This window comes from Spermophilus citellus (assembly GCF_964194105.1).
Source record: "Spermophilus citellus genome assembly, chromosome: 13".
Classification (NCBI taxonomy): domain Eukaryota; kingdom Metazoa; phylum Chordata; class Mammalia; order Rodentia; family Sciuridae; genus Spermophilus; species Spermophilus citellus.
This window is the reverse complement of record NC_138193.1, coordinates 108631879-108658782: the sequence shown is the minus strand read 5'-3', so window position 1 is coordinate 108658782 and position 26904 is coordinate 108631879. Positions and strand designations below refer to the sequence as shown.

The window sequence follows — 26904 nt, the reverse complement described above, 5'->3', positions numbered from 1 at the left end:
TCCTGTTTTTCCACAGCAGGTAATCTCTAGTGCAGTAGAATCAGAAATGAGATTTCCCCTCCCATTTGAACAAGCAACCCCCAAATCTTCACTTATTCACTTGTGATCTAGGGGTGAACTTAGTAATGAAATGTAACACAGGCATAGAGAAATACACAGATCACAAGTGGGGGCTCAGGGAGTCTTCACAGTGTGAGCTCATCTAGGCGCCCTGCTCCCAGAGGGAGAGGCAGGACCAGGCCAGCAGCATGGAGGGCCATGCTGACCCCTCCATCCCCACAAAGATGAGCGTTCTGTCTTGCAGTAGCAGAGATTAGTTTTGCAAGATGCATCCTTATCCTTCTGAGTAGTTGTAATGCATTATTCTCATCACTGCAAAATATCCCATTGTGTGAGTCTGCTTCTCATTTTGCTGAGGTCCCCAGAATTCCCAGGTATTGAGGATGAGGGACCTTGGGTTGCTTCCACTCCTTGGCCATTACTGATCTCATTTACTTCTTTTTGGCAGTTGATGTTGTATATGCAAGTTCATTTGCTTTGGAACTTCTATTCTTGGTTTCTAGGCCTCTGGGCAGGTGTGGAAATCCCTGGGTGAATCCCGAGGTTTAAGTCTCTGCCACAGATGGCTTGAGTCAGTTTTTCTCTTTGCTCATGCTTGGACCTGTTCTCAAATCTCTCCCTTCTCTCTCTCTGTTTTGTTCTAGTCATCTTCTCCACACAAGATGAAAGAGTCCAGCCCACTGTGCAGTAGAAAAATTTGTGATAAAACTCACTTTCAGACCATTCACAGTGAATCTTCAGATACTTTTAGTGACCAATCACCAACTTTGGCCAGAGGGCCTCTTTCAGACCAGAATAAGCCTCCGACAGAGGTGCATTTTGTCAGTGAAGAAGACCTAGAGGCCTTGGGAGCAGCAGCCCCGCCATTGCCTATGGCGGAAGAACTCAAGGCCCCGGCTGCCAGTGCAGTGCCCACTGCAAGCAAGACGGACTCTCCTTCCAGGAAAAGAGGTGTGCGGCCTGTGCCCAGCTCATTCCCACAGACTCGCATCCACTGGGCACTTGAATTCCTTCCTCCCAGAGTTCACTTCAGAATGCCTCGAGGCAGACACGAACCACCACAGTCTTAGCATCTAATCTGTGCTTTCTTGCTGAGTGTGCATGTTGAGTGTCCCTCATCCTCAATACCTGGGAATTCTGGGGACCACAGATTTCAGAGTAGTTTTGTAGACTCTACTAACTGAGCATTCCTATCTGGGAGTCTGAGGTGCTCCCCTGATTGCCTGTTAGTGGCGATGATGTCGAGCCTCATCATCACCTAGGCAGTTCTGTGCAGTTTCTGTGGAGAGGAAGTCTGAAGTCATGGTGTACAGAGATTGGCCGTGCCCCAAGTTAGAGTGCTGTGTCTCGGGGTGTTAACGGGTAGTGCTTTATGAAAGTGTTGGTCATTAATAGCAGTGATGATCTTGTGATGGCTCCAGTGCCTCCAGGGCTCAGGACAACTTGGCTCTCTCTGGATGCCGGGCTGGGGCTGAGTGCAGCCATGGGGCTCCATTAGGACCGCACAGTGGGAAGCTGGAGCCTTGGTTCAGACCCGGGCAGCTGGCCCTGCAGCGAGGCTGCCCACTGCACCTCTTACCCTAGTTCTTGGGTATTTAGGGACACATCTGCACGTTGAGCTAAAATGCTATTCCTGGAGGTGTGGTCCGCAAGGTGGTTTCTGGAGAGCACTTTTCCAACTGCTTCCATTTGTTCCTTCAGATAAACGAAGCAGACACCTCGGTGCTGATGGCGTCTATTTGGACGACCTCACAGACATGGATCCTGAGGTGGCAGCCCTGTATTTTCCCAAAAAGTAAAATTTCCTTTAATTCCTCCTTTCGTTTTCTATAACTTGAGCATTAGTTCGTGTGAGTCCCGCTTGTGTTGACAGTGCCTGATTGGAAAGTGGGCGAGCACAGCAGTGGGAGCCGCGGCCTGGCCTGCTCGACCTGTGTGGGCCTGCGGCACCCCCACCTTCTGGGGACATGAGGGTGAGAGGCTGGGGGCTGGGAATGGGTGGTACAGTGAAGTCCGGGGCTAGCTGGGTCTCAGCATCCAGTGGCCACAACTCAAGTAAGAGCAGCTGGCAGCTCTGTTTTCCCCTCCCCGGGGAGATTTTCTGGTGGTCCTGGGGACCCAGTGTGAGCTCTCCTGGGCTGTAGGGAGGGCCGTGTCTGGGAGGGCGAGAGTCGAGAACCGTGCCCTCCCAGGGTTGGGAGGGCTACAGGGAGAATGTAACAGGTGGCAAACGGGTACTTTCTCTTCAAGGCAGTTCATTTACCTTTGGGTGCTGTAGTGACAAGCCTGTCCTGAGGGGTCATGTGGTGCTGCGGGGGGACCCAGGAGGGGGACCCTCGGCAGTTGCAGCTTTCCCTCTTCCAGCGGAGAGCCTCCAGCGCTCGCCAAACACACCAGCGACAACGGAGCCCGGTCAGCCAACCAGTCCCCGCAGTCTGTGGGCAGCTCGGGCGCTGACAGTGGCATGGAGAGCACCTCGGACGGCCTGAGGGACCTGCCGTCCATTGCCATCTCCCTCTGTGGGGGCCTCAGTGACCACCGGGAAATCACGAAAGGTATTGTGGCCGTGGTTAGGAGGCCCAGGTGTGGGCTGCTGTGATGGGTCATGTCGGAGGCAGCTGGCCTCTGGCTGTGGTTGGATTGGCTGAGCCACTCACTGTTGCTCTGCCCAGAGGTCCTGGCTGGCCATCAGCTGACCCCGGGGTGCTGTTGGTTACACATGGCTCTGGGCAGCAACAGGCTCTGGGGGCCAGTCATCATGTGTGTTTGCTGAGCACCTCTGGTGTCCCCTGTGCCTTGGACAGCCCTGCAAAGCTGTCTGTCAGGGGCCCACTGTCTGGGGAAACGGCGGTCTTCTCAGAGCAGGCGCAGGGGAAGGTGTGCAGAAGGTGTGGGGCTCAGGGGTAGTCTGTCTGAGGAAGAGTGGAGATGCTTCCCAGCGGGGTGAAGGGTGCCATTAGGGCAGGCTTGGATGGTCAATTCATAGCATCTGATGTATTCCGAACAGTGATTTCCTAGTGACAGTTACATGGCGAGACACCCAGGAACCCCCCCCCCCCACTCCGCTCCTGTTGGCAGTTGTCGGCTGATGACTCTTACTAGAGTCTAGTGACCCAGCTGCCAGCATTGCCCCTCCACCACCACGGGTCTCTCTTCTGTCCCGTGGCCACTGTTTCTAGCAGGGCATGGGGTGGAGGCCCTGCCGTGCAAGAGCCACGCCACTTTTCTCTCCTGCCCAGGGAAACCATCCTGGACCCATCTTCATCCTAAAGTCCCTTCTAGACTTTAAAAATTTCTTCTCACATAAAGACTGGAGCCCCTGTTCTGGCCCCTGTACCAGCTGGTCCTTCATGGTGGGCTTGATTCTGCTGCTCTGTGGCATCTTCCTAAGATCACACATTTAATAGCCAACCCCAGTGTGTTCCTGAGGTCACCATGGGACAAGCACACTCCTGGGACCAGTTAAAGGCATGGAGGTGGCCAGTGTCCTGCTGGCACCCCCTCCTCAGTACACATGCAGCTGGTGGGGGAGGGGACAGCAGCAATGGGACAGGTGGGTCACCTGAGCTGGCTCATGGGTGGGAGCTCAAGAATGTCTTGTCTGTGCAGAGGAGGTCAGGAGCTCTGAGGAGACACCCTGTGGTCTCAGGATTCTGCGGCTGTGTGTTCTGGCCAATCTGGGTTGCTGTTCATGACCAAGCTTGCCCATGGACAGAGGTGATTCTCAATATCTGATGGGTCAGGGCCAGGGAGATGGTCAGACCCCTGGTCAAGGCCCACGGGACCGTCCAGCTGAACTGAAAGTTGACTGGAAGCCAGGGTTTCAGGCCGCAGCCCCTCACTGAGTGTCCTCCTGTTCCTGCTGCCCTGGGCACAGTGGTGCTGCCTCTCCCCTGAGGCTGGGCACGGTTAGCACTGGGTCTCACATCACCCCTCTTCCCACAGACGACAGCTCCAGTACCACAGCTGCCCATATCGATTACTCTGCTTTCCTCGCATGACCTTGTCCTTCCTCATGAGCCCCCAGGAAGTTGCCCTCATTACTGTGCTGCAAAGGAGGGGCTGAGGCCTGGGGAGAGGAGTCAATTGCCCCATTACCAACTGGGGTGACTAAGCTGAAGCCTGGCTTCCCTGCCCTGCAGAGCCATCAGATTGCCTGTGTGGATGCCCCTCTGTGCAAGCACACGCACCACTCCCATGTGTGCGGGAGAACACATGTCTTCCACACCTGCAGGCTCGACTGCAGCCTCCTTCATGTTAGTGCAGACACTGCCCCAAACAAGCACGGGCGCCTTTTCCGTTCTACAGGCTGTGTGCGCAGTGGAGACTTCTGCTCTTGGAAATACTTGTGAATGAATGAGGGCCCAATTCCCTTTGTATTTCTCATTTATTCCTTACAAATGCCATTATAGATGCATTTTTGGAGCAAGCCGTGTCCTATCAGCAGTTTGTGGACAACCCTGCTATCATCGATGACCCCAATCTTGTGGTGAAGATCGGGAATAAGTGAGTACCTGTCTTGGCAGCAGCTTGACCCGGGGCCCCGTGGTTCCCGCCAGTACAGACACCTGGATGTTAACTTTAAAGCAGATGAAACACAGGTGTTGTGAGGTGTCCTGTGTGTCCTCACTGTTGGCCTGTGTAGCTGATAGGTCGAGGTGATGATTGGCCTGTGGGTTTCAGTATTCATCTGCACTGGACTTTACAATTGATGGTGTAAAGCTGTGGAGTTTAATCTGTAGCCTGGGACCTTGAGTAGCCCACTTTTCAAAAGTGCCATTATGCAAAGTCAAGGGAGGTGCAGGTGTCTCTGTGGACTTCTCTGAGCAGAAATTGTGGACATTTTATTGATTAATGTAGACTACCTGGTTCCCCTCCCCCAGCATTGGTGCTTGGTGCAGTCACTCATTGGGACTTGGCAGTGTCATTGACATCAGGTCTAGGTTTTATCCTGCTGCCATGATTGCAGCTGGGCCCCTTGCTGGCCAGTGTGGCTGGGGTCTGTGGAGAGGACAGGAAGGGAGCAGCAGTATTGAGCTCCTTGAGGGCTCACTGGCATTCCAGAACTTTCCATGGAAAGTTATCATCACTTGGCATGATGATAGCTGGGTGTGGTGGTATCTGCCTATAATCCCAGCAATTTGGGAGGCTGAGGCAGGAGGATTGTAAGTTTAAGGACAGCCTGAGCAACTTAGTGAGATCCTGTCTCAAAAAACAAGAAGGGCTATAGATGTAGCTCAGTGGTGCAGTGCGCTTGGGTTTAATCTCCAGTACCAAAGAACAAAAGACTTTAGGTTTGGGCAATGGTCTAGTGACAAACTTCTCATTGTTTTGTTAGATATTATAATTGGACGACGGCAGCACCTCTACTGCTGGCAATGCAGGCCTTCCAGAAACCTTTGCCAAAGGTGAGCTGTAACCTGACAAAGAAATGGGGCACTAAGTGATGGCTGTGTTGTGGGGGTGGGGTGGGGTTGATATGGAACATTTATTTTAGACCCTCACTGATAGTTATGTTGTGCTTTCCTGAAGTCTGGGAGCAGGCCAGGTGTCCCTTTTGCACCCTGAACACCTTCCCGCTCTTTACACGGCAGACCTCCCACTGTGGCAGTGCAGACGAGGATGATGGGTAGGAAGGAGCATATGGTGGTCAGCGGGCAGAGCCGTGTGAGGGTGGGTGGCAGTAGGCAGGGAGGCAGAGTATCAGACCCAGGTCTTCAGGGCCAGAGCCCCCCAGGATCTGGCAGCTCGCAGCCTGCATATGACAGTAGGTGAGTCCTGCAGGAAAGGGTCCAGTTAGGAGGGCAGATCCCACCTGTGAGCCCATGGTGTGCTCAGCCTGCCCCGGGAAGCCCACTGGACACTTGGCCTGAAGTTGTGAATTTTTTCAATGTTACGTCTGCCTACTGAATTATACTTTGTTTTTGTGTAAGATGCCATCTTAGACTTGTTCGTATCCTCGGTACACTTAGCAAGTGCTCGATGGGGCCGTGCTGTTGTAGTCTAAAAGTTCTAATGCTGGAGGTCCTGGAGGTCAAATCCTACTGTTGAGTCTGTGCTGCTCCTTCAATGTGTGTGCGTGTGTGTATATGCACATCTCTCTATATGTGCATGTGTGCATGCATGTGTACATGCATGCATGTATATGTGCATGCATGTGTGCAGGTATGTACATCTGTACACGCACATACGTGTACTTGTATGTGTGCATGTGTATGCATGCGCGAGCATACACATGTATGTGTGTGCATAGGCTTATATGTGTACCTGTATATGCTTGTACATGTGTGTATGTGAACATATGAGTGTACATATTGGTATGTATGTGTGCATACTGTGTGTGCATATATGCATGGCGCACACGTGTGCATGTGAGTGCACACACATGTACATGAATGCGTGTATGGAGGTGTGTGCATGGTGGTGTGCATGCATATGTACATGCATGTGTGTGCATGTGTGCAATACCTGTGTATACGTGCACACTTGCATGTGTGTGCATATGTGTGTACACATGTACATGCACATGTGTTTATGTACATGTGTATGGTGGTATATTTGTGCACATGTGTGTGTGTGTGTGTGTTTGTGGACTCTGAGGCATGATCAACAGAGTGGTTTTTATGTTGTCCTTGCCAGATTTCTCAAGGTATCCATGGCCTGGGATAATTTTTTTTATGTTAAATTTCTCAAGTTTTGCAAATTTTTAAGAAAAAAAGACCAATTCAATAGAAATATAGTTAATTAATTTAATTTACAGGAAAATAAATACACATGGCTGTAAAACTTAAATTAGTCCTGTGATATGTGATATGAATACTGAACAGGTTTAGGCAGTAGATTTTTTGACTTGCAGAGTTTATCTTTGATGGCTGCTGGGATTTGTATCAGTTGGAATGGTCTGCCTTCCCCATTTCCAAAACTAGTGGCATATGGTTCTGTATTTTCTTCTAGTACTTTATTTTAAATCTTTGACCCATCTATATTTTATTTTGAGAGGAATCAGGGAGGTTTTGGGAACCAAACCAGTTTTTTTCCCAAGTGGTTACTGGATCAGGATACTTTTCATTTAGAAAGCACAGTGACTAAAAGTGGCCTAAATCATATGGATTTATTATGATAATAATTCTTATCATAATGAGAGTCTTAGATGTTCTGGTTTGGGACTTGATTTCTTCTCTGATGTCCCTGGCTTTTCCTTTGCCGTCACGGGATGATTGCTGTGTACTTTCCTTACACAGCAGCACCCACAGCGGGGAGGGTGGGCAGCTTCCTCGTGTCTCACTGGCCCAGGCTCCCGCACCCCCAAGGCCAGTGTTGCAGGTGGTGGAGTGACTGGAAAGGCACAGCCGGTCAGGGTCCATCCTCCGGAACTCGCCTGTGGGACCTGGGGTGGCTGCCATCGTCTCCGCCTCCCCAGTGCTTCATGGCAGCGTGGTTCTTGAGTATCGAGTTTTGGATCCTTTGCCAGGAAAGAAAGGGGAGGCTGGTTTGAGACTTGATTTCTTCTCTGAAATCAAGCTCCCAGGGTCTGACAAGGCAGCTGAATTATTTTGATATCATTTATTAAATAACCTTCCCCCTCTGATTGGTAGTCACAACTCCATCACACTCAGTTTCTCTATGCACTTAAATTTATTGCTAACTCTGAATTTTAGGTTTCCTGTTCCAGTGATGTATTTACTTATGGATCAACACTGCGTTTTTAAATTACTGTAGCTTTCAAATACATTTTAATAGCCTGGAGGGCTGTGCCTTATTTTTCTACTTATAAGTGTTTTCTTGGATATTTTTGTTTGTTTTCAAATGAAATTTAGAATCAGTGTGTCTGCATCTGAAGCATCACACTGTTAGTTTCTTTTATTTCCCCCCCCAGTTGGAGGTTTGTTATATTTAATGGGTGAGTTTGGGGGGACGGGGTATTGATGTCTTTATGCATTATCATTTTCATGACTGATGTATGTATGACTTACATCTTGGTATATCAGGGCTTCTTTGGGGTCAGATCAGGATCTTTTAGACAGCAAAAAGTAGCAGACTTCAGGCCAACCCTGTGGATTATTCCCTTTCCACTTGGCTGCTTCCTGCTGGGCTGAAGGACCTCAGATCATCTTTCCATGTTCTTAGCTAAGGTCTCAGCTACTTCAAAATTCTATAAACCGAGGAAGGGAAGGGAGATAACATTTACTTGGGTCTTGGAATTAGCCTTAAGATACTGTTATTTGGAAATACTTAGAAGATTTTTAATTCATATTTAATCTTCCCCATCAAACTTCCATGTATTTAGGGTGTCAATGTGAATTTTCTTTGTAGTACTTGAGATTTTAAATCATTTGCATCTAAGTTCAGTTTGTCAAAATTTGGAAACTGACATGTACTAAAAAGTCGTGGGAATTTTTCCTTTTGTTTAAGATCATTTTATCCTGTACCATATTAATCATTTCATGTTTTATTTTATAATCATCATATTGAACGTAACAGTATCTTGATCAATTAGCCACTTTAGTTTGAAAACTTCTGGTCTTACTAATCACTAATGATTTTTTAATGCTTTCTTTTTTGTTGTTGTTGTTGTGTTGTATTTTATTTGTTGTTTGTTTTTTCTTTAACATCCTCTTAAGTCTTCATGCTTAAGTTACCTTCATGAAATTTTGGACACCATTAGGTTTTGCTTCTCTAAAATTTTAAATTCACAATTAGTATGTTGTTCTCTCTCTGACTTTTTTTTTTTTTAATCTTTCTTTAATTTGCATGTCTGTTTCTTTTGGTTTGAAATTGCTAAGTTGATCTTTTTTTGGTTCCATTATTTATGTCACCATCCATTTAAAACAGGCCACTGTGGAATCTATCATGAGGGATAAGATGCCCAAAAAGGGAGGAAGATGGTGGTTTTCTTGGAGGGGAAGAAACACCACAATCAAAGAGGTAAGCACAGAAAGCAAAATGGCCTCTGCCGTTCGGGGTGTTGGGAGGGTGGGACAGAGGGTGAGGAATGAGCAGAGGCGGTTCCCATCTGCATCTGTCACCTGTCAGGTAGGAGCCTGGTCAGGTCGCTCCCTGCTGGAGGCATGGTGTACCTCAGCCCTTGTCCCTGCACCTGCTCTCCAGAGAGATCCATTCCCTTGCTGATTTCTTCCGGTTGGCTCTTTTTGTGGTGCTAGGACTGAACCGAGAGCCTTGCCCATGCCAGGCAGGAGCTCTGCCACTGAGCCGCATCCCCAGCCCCAAGGCAGTTTCATTTTACATGCCGTCTTCCCGCTGGCGTGTGCAGACTCGTCTCCAGTGGGACTCTTTCCCCGAGCTCCACATTTGCACACCAGCTGCCCTGTTACTTCTCCACTCAGGTATGTCTTATGGATGCCCCAGTTTTTGACTCCTCTCTGTCTGATCCACCTGTGGTCTTTCCTCCATCAGTAAGTAGAACATTCCTCCTTCCAGTTGTTCAGGCCCCGTCTGGTCATCTTGGGAGAGTCTGTTCTTTCACAGAAACCTCATGTCCAATCTGTAAAAAGGGTTTCAATGTGAGAATTTAATTAAGAAACTTTGGTACCTTCCTTCCTCTTGTGCTCTCAGAACAGTGACCTGGTTCTCTCCATCTGTCCCCTGAGGTGGCTGTCTAGGTGACGCAGCTCTGGTTTCCCTCCATGTCTGCCATCCTTTGCGTCCAGCTTTCAGCTGTCTCGTGGGCACTTATGCGCTGGCTCTGGCTGGGTGGCCTGGCTTTCCTCCCAATCCAGTGGCTTCCCCCAGGCTGGCCCTCTCTGAAGGTCCTCAAGATTAGTCCCCGGGCCTCTCCTCTGCTTATAGCCCCTGCTTTCCCTGGCCCTCCATCCCTGCATCTGGAGACCCATCTTCATCTCCCGGCCAGGCGTGCCTTGTCCCTCCTGGATTGTTTATGAGTGGCTAACCAGACAGACACCTCCACGGGGGAGCTTCAAGGCATTTAGACTCATTTCTAAAATGGAATTCCTAGTACGCCAGAGAGCTCTTCCTTCGTTGGAGCCACAGATAGAAAATGGTGTCACTGTTTGTTCATGGGCCAGGTGCTTCCCTTCTCTCACTCCCCGTCGGTCCCTTTGGCTTACCATCATAAATGCCTCTCCTGTTTATCCACTTCTCTGCAGCTCCACCCATAAGTCTCAACTGCTGTCATCTCTCAGATGGTCTGTGTAGCTGTTCCCGCCCCCACTTCTTGGTTCTCTGTCCTGTAGCTGGATCGTTCTAGTTAGGATAATGGTCCAGTTGATGTTGCTCCCTGTTTATAGACTGAGGTTTCCAGACCCACATACTTTACTTCTTCTGTCTTGCTCATCAGCCTTATCTTTACCATTCTCCTCCTGCCTTCTGTGCTTTAATAGAACTGCTAAAAGTAAATGGTCTACCCCAGGGCTTCTGCACCTATTATTTTCTCTGCCCAGAGAATATAGGACCCTCAACACTCCCTTGCTATTATTTAACCAGCGGATCAAGTTCCCCTTGGCAGATTAATGTGTTCTACCATTGTCTGTTCTCGCAGTCTTGCCTATGAGATTTTCCTTTATAAATTGCATCAGAGTTTATAATTATACACTTATAATTATACACTCAGTAGTCTGACTGTTGGATAGCATGTCTTTTTCCTGGTAGACCCTAAGCTCCATGAAGGGAGAGGCCATGCATAACTTTGACTCTGGGGTGCAGTCCTGGAGCCCACATTGGACTGGGGCTTTGGTAGTAATTGTTGACGGAATGATGATCACCTTTGGAATGCAGCGTGTAGTGATCATGATATTATTTAACTAGTGAAAGAAAACCCATCGGACTCAATGTACCATTTGTTCAAAGGCAGAAGTTCTATTGAAGAGTTTTATCCAGATTGAGGTGCTCTTTGACATTTTCTGTTAGCACATCTGAGCTTTAATGTGAGTCCCTTTACTTCTGAGGTCTACAAACAAGCTAGAGCAGATACATGCTTTCCCATGGGGAATCAGAAGTGTGAAGGGCTTTCCAATTTTCTTACTAGAGGGCAGAATGTTCTAATTTGTGTATTTACTTATTTTTCATGGTGCTGGGGATCTAACCCAGAGCTTTATGCACGTCAAGCAAATACTTTTTTGAACTACATCTGCAGTCCTGGGCAGAATATTCTAGAGTTTAAGATAGAAGAATATTTTAAAGACCTCTTTATTTTATCTGTTTCTACTGATTGTAATTGAGGGAATGCTAATATGAAGTAAGGAGCATTTATTGGATTAAACATTTCTAAAATAAAAGCAGAACTATACTTATTTAACACAAGTAAACTAAATAAAAATTGTTAGTAGTAGTGGCAAAGTTTCCTTAAAAAATAAGTGGGTATATCATGTCAGTTTTTTTGTGTATTCATAAAAAAATTAACAAGTATTTAAAACAAGTTTATATGCATTGTATGTGGGGAAGGGTATCTGGTGATGGGGTTTGTGTTGTTCCTTTTCTTTATTAAAGTGCTGCAGTGGAAGTATTAACTTGCCTCCTAGCCAGAGGACCACAGATAAAGAGGTCTCACTGTGTCCCCTGGCATGTCTGTCTGGCCCCATCTGACTTGGTGGGAAGTCTCTGGGGCTGGTGTCTGCCCATCATCGGGGTTGATGCTGTGTATACAGCACGTTTCTCCGTCTTCACTGCAGTGCTGGGCCTCAGTGATCTCACCCGTTTCACAGATGGGGAAATGAGGCTCTGAGAAGTTCCATGACTTGCCCCAAAAGAAGTGAGAGAAAAAGCCTGGGGCCTGGAGTTTTCTTAGAGATCTAAGGGTCTCCCCAATATACCCCAGGAACATTTCCTATTAAGACTGTAGTATTGAAAGAGAGAAAGATGCTTCAACATTTTCCCCAAGCAAAATATGGCGTGAAAACGTTTTCAAGCATTTCTATTGGCAGTTTAAAGCAAATATTTTGAAAGCCCACAGGAATCCAAGCAGCCCTTGATAAAAGCGTTTGCATACGCTGCGGCAATGATGGAGTTTGGTTTCGTGCCATGAACACTTATGGATAACACTCATTTCTGTCAAAAATATTTCTCAGCTTAATCATATAAGCAAGGGAGTAACTGGGACCTGCCCAGATGAAAACACCCAGAGCCTCCTGGGCCATCCCTGGGTGGGTGCTCCTGGGAAGGGCCACCTTGGGGGTCTGCCTGTCCTTGGGGAGCCCATGGCAGAATGTGAGCTTTAGTGCAAGAGGTTTTTCTTGACTTTCTTTTCTTCTTCTCCAGGAGAGTAAGCCCGAGCAGTGCTTGGCTGGAAAGGGCCACAGCACTGGAGAGCAGCCGTCACAGCTGAGCATGGCCACCAGGTACAGGCGGGTGCCCTGTTGGGGTGTGGCCACTTCTTTCCATACCCAGGGCTGTGCACATGCGCATGGATGCTGAAGGCTTCACAGTGGCTCAAGCCTTGCACCTGGGTCTCAGCCCAGTTCTATGATGCCCTCAGTGACAATTATGTAGATTGGTTTTCCCATTAGTCTTTGCAAGGTCAACGTGACCCTGAGATGAGACAACAGAACTAGAGCATTGCTCATGGCCCTGCATGTGGTGGTCCTCCAATATCACCATGGTGATGTGGTGATGGTGATGGCGGGTGAGCATTCACGGTGATGGGAAAATAAGTTCCCTTTTGAAGGATTTCCCTTTCTGTACAGTTTAAACATGTGCTGATTCCTATTAACTTACATTGGAGAGATTAGGTTTTAACACTGCTGGTCACAGTTAGTGATGTTTTGTGTTCAGCTTAAGCTTTGTAGGAATTTGAGGCAGACCACATCGACATGCTGATACTGGGGGGTCCACACTGGTAGTATCCCTTTTACTTCACCTTGCAGCCTTTCTGTGTGTGAGAAACCCAGACTGCATTTCTTGTTCTGTGGGTAGAGATGAGCTGTGGGCACATCCTTGGAGGCCAGCCAGTGCCTGCCTGGAGTAGGCCTGTTATGGATGCTGCTGCACTGATGGATTTCCCTGTGTGTCGGTCGGTTTATGGGAGAAGCAGGCTTAGATTTCTGTCCTCTGTCCTGACCTCTTGTCAGTGTCTTAAACAGAGAATTCTCTTTCTGGAATTATTTGCTGGAAGTGGGAAGCCATGTTGGTGACAAGCAGGGAATGTGCTAATTTCCTTGTTCTCTGTGGAGAAGGATAAGGTGGGTAGAGTACTCCTCAGGACCAGGGACAACTGTTTTTGGATGTGACTGTCCAGGGACTGGACTCATCTGGCTGGGATGTTCTTGAAGGGAAACTGCTGTTTTTTTTTTGTTTTTTTGTTTTGGTGGCACCCCAAGCGGTGGTACGTTTCCACCTGGACTCTGCTGCTCTGTGCCTTCCTGTGACTCAGCCAGACCCTAGTGTAAGGCTTGGGGTGTGGGGGCTGCTGTTTGTTCCCCTCACCCTCTGTCTCTGGCTCTTTCCCTGGGGACAGGCTCTCAGGCACAGTGATTTGGTTGCTTTCCAGGAATTTTGAGTTTGGCTCAGAGCAAGCTTGGAAGGGTGAAGGCAGGTGTGTTCAGGACGGAGCCCCGGCAGAGCATGGCTGTCCTTAGAAGGGGTGTGTCCAGTACCGGGAGTGAAGCCAGGAGATCTTCAGCAAGTGGCTCCTCTTGTGGAAGACCAGCAGGGACAGCAGCCTCTGGAGTCGGGTGGATCTGGTTAGGAATCCTGGCTCACGCGTGGCCTCAGGCAGAGTACTTCATGTATCTGAGCAAAGGCGCCAGTGGGGGGTTGATGCCCACATGGGCTGGGAGGAGACGGCGCAGGGGGTGGCCGCCTTCAAAGAGAGGACACAAGCAAGGGTACTAAGCTGCATGATGTAAGCACTTGAACCAGAGGGTTCACTGTACGGGAAATGCCCTGTTTTCCTGGAATTCTCAGGAGCCCCCTCTGTCCCTCTAACGGTTTCTAAATACCAAGGTACCAGAGTAGGATGATTTGAAGCAGGGTGTTGTCAGCCTCTGAGCGGTCTTCTGCCACATGAATACATACCTCTCAGCATCTCCATTTGTGGAGTGGGTAAGAGTGGGCCCAGCACCTGCCTCTCCCTCCAGGCCCTCCACTCAGCGCTCACGACCCCAGCACCTGCCTTCTTCCTATTCACTAATGCTCACTCATGATAGCTTCGTGACAAGGTGACCAGAATGCACAAGCCCCTGGTCCAGCCTGTGGTCACCTGAGGGGTGTGTATCTGTCTAGAGCCATGCAGTTTCCACTCTCATGTGGTGCCACCCGTGAGTCAGACCCATCCTGGGGTGAGTTAGAAGGGACCGGTGGGGACAACCACTGGCAGAGGCCCCACTGTTGTCACCACTGCAGTTTTTGCCCTTTCTGGCTGTGGTGTGGACCACCCCAGGAGGACACTGGGCAGGCAGAGGGTGGCGGGCCATCAGGACACTTCAGTAGCTCTTCCCAGTTGGGTTGTCAGTTGTCATCAGCTTGTAGTTCCTTGAGCTGTGACGGCTCTCCTCACTGTCTGACGCAGTCACACTTACCTGTTGACGAGAAATGCTGTTCCCTTTATGTAGACGCGGTTGGACCTTTTATCGTTCTGAATTAGTCAAAACATTTCTTTGTCAAACCTGAAAAGTTTTAACTCTTGTGCAATGAGTTGAGATTTCAGAAGAAGTAAGACTAAAGTTCTTTTGAGAAATATGAATCTTTTACTTTATACTGGCATCTTAGACTTTTAGTCTGCTTATTAGATTCATGCAGATAACTTAAAAAAAGGCGTTGGAATGATTTCCTAATTGACAGACTTGATTGACAGAACAGTCCCCAAAGTCCCATAATTGAGCAAACAGCTTGTCACCATACAACTAATTAAAACACCATTTGAAAAATGTATGCTGTGACGAGGGCTGACTCTGAGGCCGTTCCCAGCCTCTCTTACGAGCACAGATTTCCAAGTGGTGGGAACCTGTTGTATTGTGCTGCTGCTTGCAGGCTCCATAGCGCAAGCGACATTTAATGAGCCGTTGCCGGAGGCGGAAGGGAGTGGGGACTCTGAATGGGAGGCATTTTGTTCCTTGCGGGGTGGCAAAGGGTGGCGAGGGCCGGAAGGCGGCAGCTGTAAACCACCGTCTCCTCGTCCTGGGCTGGCAGTGCCGGCAGCCAACTGTACAACTCCCGTTAGGCTTCGTGTCTGTGTTTTCCTCTCCGTGTTCCTTCAAACATGGTATGCTGCGTGAATTTGTGGCTTTTTTTTTTAAAGCAGCAGATGGAAATCACAGCTCTTCCCCTTGCGGCTTCCTCCTCCCGGCAGAGGCACACATCAATCTGTTTTCACCAAGAGCTTCCATTCACATTTGGATCTCATTTCAGTCCAAACTGTTTGGTTGGAACATAAACATTTTCCTTGTCAGTAAGGGCCCGTAGTCTTGTCCTCCTGCTGCTGACGAGGACGTCTGTCAGGCCTGGCTGACTCCAGGACTGAGTCTACCGCGCTGGAAAGCCTCCAGGTTATTGGCTGGGCAGAGCCGGTTTGTCCACAGGATCCATAGATGTTAGAAGGGAAGGGACTTTGGTGAAGGGTGTCCTTTAACAGATGAGCTGGCTGAGGCCTGGAGAGAAATCCTCCCCTGCTGAGGCCTTTCCTGGGGCTGATTCTCCAGGCGGCTCCCTGCCTGTGCTCTAGAGTTTTAGGGAGGTGGGAGGCGGTATTCCCCGCATGGCAGGTTAAGGGGAAGAAAGACCAGAAAGCAAAGAAGTGACCTGTCCAGGTGCCGAGCCTCAGACTCGGGCTCGAGACCTGGGTCCCTCTGATGCTGAACACTGCGCCATCTCCCCTCACCACCCACAAGTGGCCCAGCTGCCATGGGTCAGGCAGGGCGCTGGCCTGTGTTCTCTGTCTCCTTTGACCAGGAATTATTCTTTGGGACTTTGTCTCAGAGACACCAAGTCTACATTCCCAGCCCAGGCTGGGATGGGCGCAGACTAGGGGTGCAGGGGACAGGTCGCTGGCTGCATTGCCAGTGCTCAGTAGTGTGGGAAGTGTGGGTGGGTGAGTCAGGTCGTGGCCACAAGCCCGCAGACCCTCTCCTGAGCCTGTGCTCACTCGGGACTGCAGAGCCCAGTGTGCCCACTGAGAGGGATGCTGTGTGGCAGTGTCCTTCACGTCTCCTGGTGGAGAGCAGCATTGGGTCTCCAGTACTGCCTCCCAAATGAGCATGCCAGGGCAGGCGGGAGGTGGTAGGCCACGGGACATTGGCACAGAGAAGTCGGCGCTTTCTTTGGAGATTGGGTGGAGCTCTGTGTGTTGGAGTCTTGCGTATAGGTGTGTGAGGGGTCAGATGGGCCTGCTGGGAGTGCTCAGCCTTTGACATTCTGACTAAGGCATTTATTAAGCACTTCATGTGGCACCAAGATGCTTTTAAAGATCGCGGTCCTTGGAGGCAGAGCTGATATTACTGGGTTGGAGATGATGTCGTAGCAGGATTTTAATCTAGGGAACAGCAAATTACTGATCTGCTTTCTATAAACTGATTTCTTCCCTGCTCCTCTGACCCCCTCCCCCACCCTCAACAGGAGTGTGTGGAAAAGTTGGGGTGTTGGCTGTGGATTCTGGCAGCTTGTGTGGTGACTGATGGGGTCCTGCAGGGGGAGAACTGGCCTGCCTTCCCTGTTACACTGGCCCCTGTTTAGAGGTCCTGGAAGTGCCCTAATTGTGTAGACTCATATATGGATAGGTAGATGCAGAGAACAGATGAGGTTGAACTTGTGCGATTTGGACTCTTAGGGCTTGGCCTGCCCCTCAGATGGGAGGAGAAGAGAGGCGAAAGAGTGTTAGCGTCCCTAGGTCGGGAGGGATTTGACCCTACTGATTAGGAGTGAACATGTGCTGGTGGAGAGGGAGTGGTGGCGGCTAGAAAGTAGGCAAGTGAATGAGCAGTGTGACCCCCCCCCCCATGAATAATGCTGGAGCTGCATGAATGGGGGGGGGTGCAGCGAGGGTTCATTGATAAATTTAATGCCATATGGTAAATGACCACCCAGGAGACAGTTCTCCGGAGAGACCCAATTGACTGAGTCATCGACTTAGGCTAATGCATTTTTTTTTTTTTATAATTTTCTTTTTCTTCTTTTTATTTATTTCTTACATACATGACAAGAATAGAGTGCATTACATTCATAATTATCCATTCACAGCACAAGTTTTTGTAACTCTGTATATAAAGTGTGTTCACACCAAATTATGCCATTGTATATGAGCTCTCTTATTTTTTTGCATACAATTCTTTTTTTTTTCTATTTCATAGTTTGCTTTTTATTTTATTTTATTTTTATTTATTTATTTTTTTTTTAAATTTTTTTTTTATTGATTATTTATCGCATTACATAGGTAGACCAATGGTACAGAATAGAAGACACAGAGACTAATCCACAAAGTTACAACTATCTTATATTTGATAAAGGGGCTAAAAGCATGCAATGGAGGAAGGATAGCATTTTCAACAAATGGTGCTGGGAAAATTGGAAATCCATATGCAACAAAATGAAATTGAATCCCTTTCTCTCGCCATCCACAAAAATTAACTCAAAATGGATCAGGGAGCTAGGTATCAAATCAGAGACACTGCGTCTGATAGAAGAAAAAGTTGGCTACGATCTACAAATTGTGAAGTCAGGCTCCAAATTCCTTAATAGGACACCCATAGCCCAAGAGTTAACAACAAGAATAAACAAATGGGACTTACTTAAACTAAAAAGTTTTTTCTCAGCAAGAGAAACAATAAAAGAGGTAAATAGAGAGCCTACATCCTGGGAACAAATCTTTACCCCCCACACCTCCGATAGAGCCCTAATATCCAGAATGTACAAAGAACTCAAAAAATTAAACAATAAGATAACAAATAACCCAATTAACAAATGGGCCAAGGACCTCAACAGACACTTCTCAGAGGAGGACATACAATCAATCAACAAGTACATGAAAAAATGCTCACCATCTCTAGCAATCAGAGAAATGCAAATCAAAACCACCCTAAGATACCATCTCACTCCAGTAAGATTGGCAGCCATTATGAAGTCAAACAACAACAAGTGTTGGCGGGGATGTGGGGAAAAGGGTACACTTGTACACTGCTGGTGGGACTGCAAAATGGTGAGGCCAATTTGGAAAGCAGTATGGAGATTCCTGGGAAAGCTGGGAATGGAACCACCATTTGACCCAGCTATCGCACTTCTCGGACTATTCCCTGAGGACCTTAAAAGAGCGCACTATAGGGATACGGCTGCATCAATGATTATAGCAGCACAATTCACAATAGCTAGACTGTGGAACCAACCTAGATGCCCTTCAATTGATGAATGGATAAAAAAAATGTGGCATCTATACACAATGGAGTATTATGCAGCACTAAGAAATGACAAAATCATAGAATTTGCAGGGAAATGGATGGCATTAGAGCAGATTATGCTAAGCGAAGCTAGCCAAGCCCTAAAAAACAAATGCCAAATGTCTGCTTTGATATAAAGAGAACAACTAAGAACAGAAAAGGAAGAAAGAGCATGAGGAAAAGACTACAGTAAACAAAGATGAATGGGGGGAGAGAAACGGAGAGAGAAGGGAAAGCATATGGAAATGGTAGGAGACCTTCAAGGATACATAAAATTATAAGAGGTTATGAGGGGCAAGGGGGAGGGAAAAAAAAAGGGAGAGAATTGAACAACAGCAGGGGAGGTAGAGAGGGAAGATGGGAGGGGAGGGGAGGGGAGGGGGGATAGTAGGGGATAGGAAAGGTAGCAGAATACAACAGTCACTAATATGGCATTATGTAAAAATGTGAATATGTAACAGATGTGATTCTGCAATCTGTATTTGGGGTGAAAATGGGAGTTCAAAGCACAATTTGAGTCTAATGTATGAAAGATGATATATCATGAGCTAATGCATTTTTAATGGCTGCCCAGATGCATTTTCTAATTTGTGATTACATCACTGTGTTCCAGAATAAAGCACGAATCATCCTCCAGTGACGAAGAGCATGCAGCTGCCAAGCCTTCCAGTGTGAGCCACCTCCCTCTTTTGTCTAACGTCAGCTACAAAAAGACTCTCAGGCTCACATCGGAGCAGCTGGTGAGTCTCCCGGACTCAGTGTGGCTGTGTCTCCAAGTCCTTGGGGGCCATGGTTGTGCAGACTTTGGGGTTGCATGAAGGCTTGGATGCTCCTCCCACTTGTACTTTGTGGCACCCTTCCTGCCCCAGTGCACCTGCTGCCCTCTGGCAGCATCACACCCCTCATTTGGACTCGGCGTATTTCCACGCCGACACCTGTTGAGGTGGGCCCCCTCGTGACTTCCCTCAAGTTCCCCTTTCTCCTGACCCAGCAGAAGGCACCCTGATTGAGCTCCCTTATCCCAAGACATCAGTGACTAATAGACTTCTGAAAATCTCTCAGGGTGCTTAAGAGAGATGTTTGTTAACACAAATGCGTCTCTTAAATTGGTGGAAATCTAGGAGAGGCGATGGGATGGGGAGAACATGAGGTAGCAAGGGCATCATCTGGTTATAGTGTTGTGAGAAAGTGTGTGTGTGTGTGTGTCTGTGTGTGTGTGTGTGTAGCCCAGCTTTAACCAGGCCCCTTCTGTCTTTGTATCCTATTTCAAACCATGACCATTCAGAGAGCAAATATCCCTGCTATTTTGCAAATAGAGTCTTTTGCATTTGACTTAGTGGGGAGCAGTCTTAGTTATGGTATTTAATGGGAAAAGTTCAGGCCCTGGTACCCATGTTAGCCATGGATGAGGTCCTGTGGCCTGCAAGTTACTGTGTGACATAGGCTCCTGCCAGCAATCTGGGGGACACCTGAAGTCAGCCCTGTGGGTCTGTGCAGTCAGCTAGCATGCACCAGAACATCCCAGCAAAGAGACTCAGAACTCCCAAAAAGTCATTTTACTTTCTGAATTCAGTATGATTTCTTTAGGTCACCACTATATTCTGTGGCTGATAATGACTGATAACTGAGCCTTCTTTTTTCTAATTTGTGTCAGTAAAATAACCATTAAAAACACATTTTAAATAAGCATGAAAAACATGGTTATTTAGGGAACATTTTCACATTTGGTTTAGATTTGTGTCTCCATATCAGGACCTTCACATGTCTCTTCTGTAACTACAGTTTATCTTGCCAAGGCTCATGGCCTGTCATGTAGCCCTGTCCAGAAACACTGGATCATATCAGAATTACCCTGGAAGCAGGATACTTATGGGAAGTGGGTGATGCTGTGCTGGGTGTGGCCTGGGAGCTGAGATTCAGGTTGCCTGTCCAGTCCCAGAAAGACCAAGAACAAGCAGCAGGAGAGGAACTTCACGGTGGCCCAGGGCTGTGATTGCTTTTGGAACTTTGGCTTCCTTCTCATAGACAGAGGCCCATGTCCCTCACCCTGGGCCTTCTCTCAAGCAGACGCAGTTATTCATATTTTTCAGAAAAGCTTGAAGTTGAAGAATGGCCCCAATGACGTGGTTTTCAGTGTCACCACACAGTATCAAGGCACCTGTCGCTGTGAAGGCACCATCTATCTGTGGAACTGGGATGATAAAGTCGTCATTTCTGATATTGACGGCACCATCACGAGGTAAGACAACTTCAGTGTGGGAGCCTGGTCTCCAGATGGACTTCATGCTCCTCCTCGGGAGCCTGGTGGGACTCCAGAGTTCAGCTCCTGGGCCTCAGCAGCTGTCTTTCATGGCCTGGGGGTGGTTTTCCCTGGGGTGCCATCTTTCTGCCTTGGTTGCTGACCTGGATGCTTTTGGAGAAGGCCTCTGTGGAATGGTCAGCGCCTCTTCACTTGAATTTAGCAAGCCTAACTCTTGGCCTGTGGTCAGACTGAAGGCGCCCTCTTGTGGCTTATACCCCGTTCTGACCAGTCTACTTGATGACTTGAGTCTTGGGCTTTGTATCCACAGTGTCCTGGGTCTTGTTCATATTTTTTATTGAAGTATGAATGGTGTGTTGAATTTGAATAGGTTTTAAAAATCCCTTTGAAGTTACCTTGTTATTTTTCTCATCGTTGTCTTTATTTAGATCAGATACCCTTGGCCACATTTTGCCCACCCTTGGGAAGGATTGGACCCACCAGGGCATTGCGAAGTTGTACCATAAAGTGAGCCAGTAAGTACAGAGTGCTCGTCTCCTATTTCCTGGCACCGCTGGCGCATGCACCGTTCTGAACTCAGTCTTTCCTGCCAGGCATGGGGTGACTTATGCAGATGGGGGACCTAACCCGAGAAGGGGCAGTGGGAGTGGAGAGTGGGGGTGGAGAATCCTAAGTTGCACAGAGAGTCCTGACAGTTCCATACTTGGGTCAGGACCACGAAGCAAGAAAGAAAGTGTAGGTGAGTCAAAAATTGCTAGGAGAAAGAAGAAGGTGGCAGTGTTAGCTGAGGGACTGGGGTTCGATTCAACCAGGGAAAGTCAAAAGGATAGGCTTATGTGTGCCAAGTGATCACCTCTGGTCTAAAAAGTTGCAGACTCCATGCAAATTTTAGATGAGGTGCTGGTCCTTAAAGTCAACTTGCAGTGCGCTCTGTGTCCACCTGGTCTGTGGAGTGCGCAGTGAGTGGGATGGCAATGCTCACTGCTGGGGCCTACACCTGGGATGTCAAGTGGTGACTGGTTCTCAAACTGCCATCGTGTGGGGCACTTGTGTTGCTTCCCTTGATCTTATAGTAATTCTGAAAAGCAAGTAATATCATTTCTGTGTGAGTATAAGGGGAATCAACTTGAAAAGTTCAAATTATTTGTCCAAATCCTGTAGCTGCTAATGGGCAGGACTCATTCAAACCCTGGTTGCCTGGCTCCAAGGCCACAGCTTCTGCTCCGCTTGCCTCCAGGGGTTGGAGCCCTTCAGTGATTCTCCACCTGCCATCCTGGCTTGCTGGACTTCGCCTCTGATCCACATAGTTACACCTTCTCTAGCTTTCTGTGAACTAGAGTCTCCAACACCTCTCCCTCCGGTGTCTTCTGTTCTCCATCCAGTGAGAGCTGGAGGTGTGTCTGAGTCAGGAGAGCCCTGTCTTCCATGGGTGAGCAAGACGAGGACATCACATATTTAGTGTCCGGATGGGCATCTCAGGTCCGGTGTTCCCAACCTGATGTGCTTACCTCTGGTCCACATGGGTGGTGATGAGGTGTGGGGAGTTGTTTAGCTGGTCAGAGCTCTTTCTGGAATTTTGCACACAGACAAATAAATAGTCTTCCCTGCCCCATATTCTTCCATTTACGCAACATTCATGGAGTGCCTGTGAGTGCTCGGTCCTGTGGCAAATGGTTGGGGTCATCATGCACCAGCCAGTCGCTTACTCCAGGACCTTATGATCCTGCAGTGGAGGATCTGGTGGATTGCAAGATTCAGGTTTCTTCTTAGATGCCCAGCCTAGTGGTTTAACCCTTTCTAGATTTCATCTTTAAAAATTTACAAGAGTAAAGCATGCTTCTTTAAAAAGATCTTTAAAGATCCAGATTACAGAAATTTTAAAAGTTCCAAGGTAAAGGTTATGGCTGCCTCCTCCCTACCCTACCCGCTAGTGAATTGTTCCCAGAAATACTGTGGACAACCTGTTCTATCTTGCTGTTGTACTTACTTTAAAAAAAAAAAAAAAGAAGAAGAAAAAGAAAAAAGAAAGAAAGAAAAAAATCCATTCTACCCTCATATGTCCTCATGATGTTTAATTATCTGTCATATCTTTGGGTTTTGTTGCATATGAAGATTATTCTTTTTAGTTGCTTCACAAAATTCTCTTACAGGTATACCCTGAGTTAAATACCAGAGTTATTTAACTCATAACTCTGTTGATGAACATGTAGATAGTCTTTCTTACTATTTCCAAAAGTGATGCCACAAGTATTTACATATTCTGGTATTCTATTTATAATGTGTGTGTGAATGAATAAAGAAGGCGTGAACCTTAGCAAGTCCTGTGAGAGTCCTAGACTTGGTGTTCTTCCCCTGAACTGCAGGTGGTTGACGTGCATCTTTGCAGAGCTAATCACCACTGCTGGGGGGTTGCCTTCTGGGAAGGCCCCCAGCCTGCACTCTTATAGATGTTGTGTGCACCCCTTCCCCACAGCCCTCCATGGCTGGCTTTTCACTCAGGAGGATTGATCTGCCCCTTGGCTAGTGTGACACTTAGAGTTGCATTTATTTTTGGTTTAAGGAAGATGCCTTCCTGGGTCAGGATGTTGAGTTCTTCATAGCCTGATTCATTTTGAGTATTGGAGCATAAATCTATTTCTGTCTTTTTAGTGACATTAAAAAAGGGCCACATTTCTTTCTACCTCCCGCCCCTTGTGGTCTTGATTTATATCTCTCTTGGATTTTCCTGAAGTAATATCTTAAAAAATAAAGTCTCGTGGCTTCCCAAAGACACTGGATTGTCCTTTTCTTTGAAAGTTTAGAAAGAATAAACTCTGTTGGGAATCTGAGGATGCTGCAGAATTCTTCGTAGTCGTCATTTTGGTCGAGTGGCTGGAGGGTCATGACATGTGGTCTGATGTCAGTTTGCTCATTGAGTTTGGTGTGTGCTGTCTGTGGTGCCCAAGGACAGTCAGGCTGTGGGATTTGCAGTGCTGATTGGGGCTCCTGGGGCAGTGTGTGGGTCTGCAGGGGTGCCACACCAGCACCTACCAGAGGAAGTGCTCAGGCTCATGCTTCCCAGCAGTTTCCCAGCCTCATGGTCACTCCTCCTTTCCTGCTGCTCTTGGACCTTTGTGCTCTGATGTGCTGTGTTCCTGACTCTGCTCCTTTTCTGCCTTCTTGCCTTTGCTCTTGCAATAGCTTTTGCTTAACGTGTCTTTACCACTGATTTTTGCCTTTCAACGTTTTTCCAGCCTTTACTGTCTGTCTCACATGCCACAGTCTTCATGATATGTTTCCAGGCCAGAACCCGTGACCCTGGCCAGCTGTCAGCTCCTGCCTTCCCTGGCTTTGCAGCTCTTCCCTGGTGTCCAGGGGCGTGGGCCTAGATTGTTGGCTACAGTCCCCATTGTGGGGCACCAGGCTGGTCACAGTGTAAGGCATCTGGAGCTGACCGTCAGCTAAAGTGGGTTCCCGTCCAGACAGTCTTACAAGCCAGGCCCCGTGCACGTTTCAGACAGCCACAGCTGGGAGCAGAGGCAGGACCAAGCTGACCAGGGCTCCTAGAGCGCCCTTCCAGTTAGTCCAGGCCATTCTTTTGAGATTTTATTGTGATTACCCAGAGAAATACTTAGAGAAATGTTCAGCATGCTGGAGCACCAGGAGAAAGGTGCCGTTTAGTGTAGGAGTTTTGGACTCATTAATCTCTTTTCTGACATTGCTGCCGTTGAATTTGGGTACCACTTAAATTTTATTCACTGCAGTATTTGCCTAATGAATAAACCAGTCTTGCAGTGAGCTACTTGCCTAGAAATTACAGAAAATAGGACAACTTTATTTATTTATTTTTTGCTGAATTTAATTACTTGTTTAAATATGGTTAGTCCTGAGGAATTATCTGTGAGTCTGATTATCATCTCATTCATAGGAAGGGTATAAACCTTGCTTAGTTAGTGTTGAAAGAGAACTATAGCAAATATAAATGGAAGATAAATGAAGCTCCCTCAGATTCAAGTACATTCAATAATTAGAAGGAGCATAAAGAAGGACTATTTCCTAAAATATTGAGATCATTGAGCGAATAGGTTTTTGGGAACCTAATTTTGAAGAATGATTGCTCTAATTTTCTACCTTAGTTGATGTGTATTTTTATATTCATGTTACCTGGAGTCAGTGTCTCTATGACTCAGCAAGAATGAATTCTTGTGTTTCCATGGACAAATTCGTTTATCTGTGGCTTAAGGAACATGCCACCTCAGGCCAGCATGTCAAAGGAGGGATAACCATGAGCAGACTCATTGGGGGTTTTCCCGTCTCCTGCCCACAGCAGTCACTTCTTTCACCTCAGCTCTTGGTTTACTGCAGGGTCACTCTCTGCCAGGAAGAGAGGCTGGTGGGGAATAAAGGTCTGTCTGGCAGTCAGCAGGGCTGGATCCCAGCAGCGACAACTGTGACTTACCTGAGGCCCTTAAACTAGAGTGGGAGCATGTGTCCCATTCTGAGCTTTGGTTTCCTCCTCTGTAAAACGAGGTTAGGCCAGATGATCCCTTAGGCCATCGCCATCCATGCTCTGCTCTGCTGCTGAAGTGTGTGCCTGTGGGCTGCAGCTGGGGGACTTTCTCAGCCCGGCCTCGGCCAGAACTGGGAGGCACCTAGCTAGACTGTGCACCTGCTGTGCGCTAGGGGCCATCCCCCTGGGCTCTGATTTGTGCACCTGCTGTGTACTGGGAGCTATTCTGGGGCTGCAGGGATACTGACCACCTCTCCTTTGAGGAGCTTGTGATGAGGGAGGAGGAAGCCTATGGAGCTCCTTGTAGAAAGGTGGTGAGTGATCAGGACACTGGGATGCTGTCTTTGAAGGACACGGTAAAGGGGACACTAAAGGTGTCACAGGAGGTTTCAGTGAGAAGGTGGCAGCAGGGTTTCGAAGGAGATGACAGGTCATTGTAAGTGGATGTAGGAACAAGAGTAGAGGTGGCAGATGAGCTGTTGTCCAGTGGCCTCATGGTGCCCAGGAAGGGGGCGTGAAAAGGGGAACAGGGAAGGAGGTGGGGAGCAGATCACAGGGTTCAGTAGACCAGGCTAAGGCCAGCAGCTTTGATCCAGAGCCTTCCTTAAGGGACCGGGTGCGGGGGGCTGTCCTTCTTCTTCAGATTGCAAATGACGCCGCAGGGTCCCTTTTCCCCTACAATAGTCATCCTCTACCAAGAATGTCTTTGTCCCCTGTGGGACATGTAGCAGTGTGTGGTGACAGTTTTGATTGTCTTGGTGGGGTGTGCTGGTGGGTGGAGCCCAGGGGTGCTGCTGAGTACCCCTGCTGCAGCATTGCATGGGCCTCCGTTGACCTGAAGATGTCAGTGTTGTGGGCTGCAGTCTGGAGGCTGGTCTTAGTAAGCACTCCTGGTGGTCTGGTGTAGTCCCAGAGACTGTTGAAATCTCTCTGGTTCAGGATACGGAGACAGGGACAGAAGGAGAAAGCCACTTCTATCAGCCTGGACTTGGATCACTTTTTCTTACTTTGCTCTGGTATTTCCCCAAGTCCTGTTCCAGTCACTGAGAATATCAGAGGAATTCCCACCCTGGGCCCTCCTCTGCTTTGTCACCTGTCCCTTTTCTCTAATTTTGGTCCCCCACCCCCGACAGTCTCTGCTCCCGTGGGGCAGGGCCACGCCAAGCCCCATGGTGCCCCTAGCTGGCAGAGCTGACACTGGAGGTTCAGAGAGAGTGGTTGAAAGGATGGTGGCAAGAGCCTCGGATTGTGTAGAGACCTGGGCCGGGTGGCCTGAGGGGTGCATCCTGACATGGTTGCCCTTCTGAGTAAGGGGTCTTATCCCGAAGAGCATCATCCAGACAGACTTGTGCCACCAGAGCGTTGATGGAGGGCATTGCTGGCATTTCAGATAGCTTTCCTTGAGGCTGGGAAAGGCTCTGGAAGGGAAATTCTTGTTGCCACCAATAAGTATTTTCCCCATTAGGACGTCCCCAAGCTGATTTCCAGTTTGGTTTGGTAACAGCCTTTGAATCAGAGTGCGTGAGTAGTGACAGCAGCTGGCAGTGGGCTAGACTCTGAAAATCAAGTTTTGAATAAAATTAGCATCTCAGACACCTGCAGGTGGCAGCTTTAGGACTTTGATATGAAGAGCTATATGCAGAAGTGGTGATTATTTTAAAAGATTGCATGCATTAGACAACTAAAATACAAAGATGTTTAATTCAAAAGCCTACTTGGTTTTGAGGTGCGTTCCTCTATTCCAAACAAGCTGATCTTTGTTT

General features: G+C 48.0%; 1 protein-coding gene across 8 annotated transcripts in view; it reads left to right on the top strand.

Annotated features, from left to right (window-relative positions):
• LPIN1 (lipin 1) overlaps window positions 1–26904 on the top strand; it is a 117687-nt gene that overhangs the window by 77368 nt on the left and 13415 nt on the right. For all 8 annotated transcript variants that reach the window (XM_081264010.1, XM_081264005.1, XM_081264008.1 and 5 more), the window contains 10 exons: window positions 705–1011; window positions 1762–1855; window positions 2425–2615; window positions 4473–4566; window positions 5399–5468; window positions 8893–8985; window positions 12292–12371; window positions 19006–19132; window positions 20483–20631; window positions 21081–21167. In XM_081264010.1, coding sequence (XP_081120136.1) covers window positions 705–1011; window positions 1762–1855; window positions 2425–2615; window positions 4473–4566; window positions 5399–5468; window positions 8893–8985; window positions 12292–12371; window positions 19006–19132; window positions 20483–20631; window positions 21081–21167 — 1292 coding nt within the window. The remainder of the gene's footprint in view (window positions 1–704; window positions 1012–1761; window positions 1856–2424; window positions 2616–4472; window positions 4567–5398; window positions 5469–8892; window positions 8986–12291; window positions 12372–19005; window positions 19133–20482; window positions 20632–21080; window positions 21168–26904) is intronic.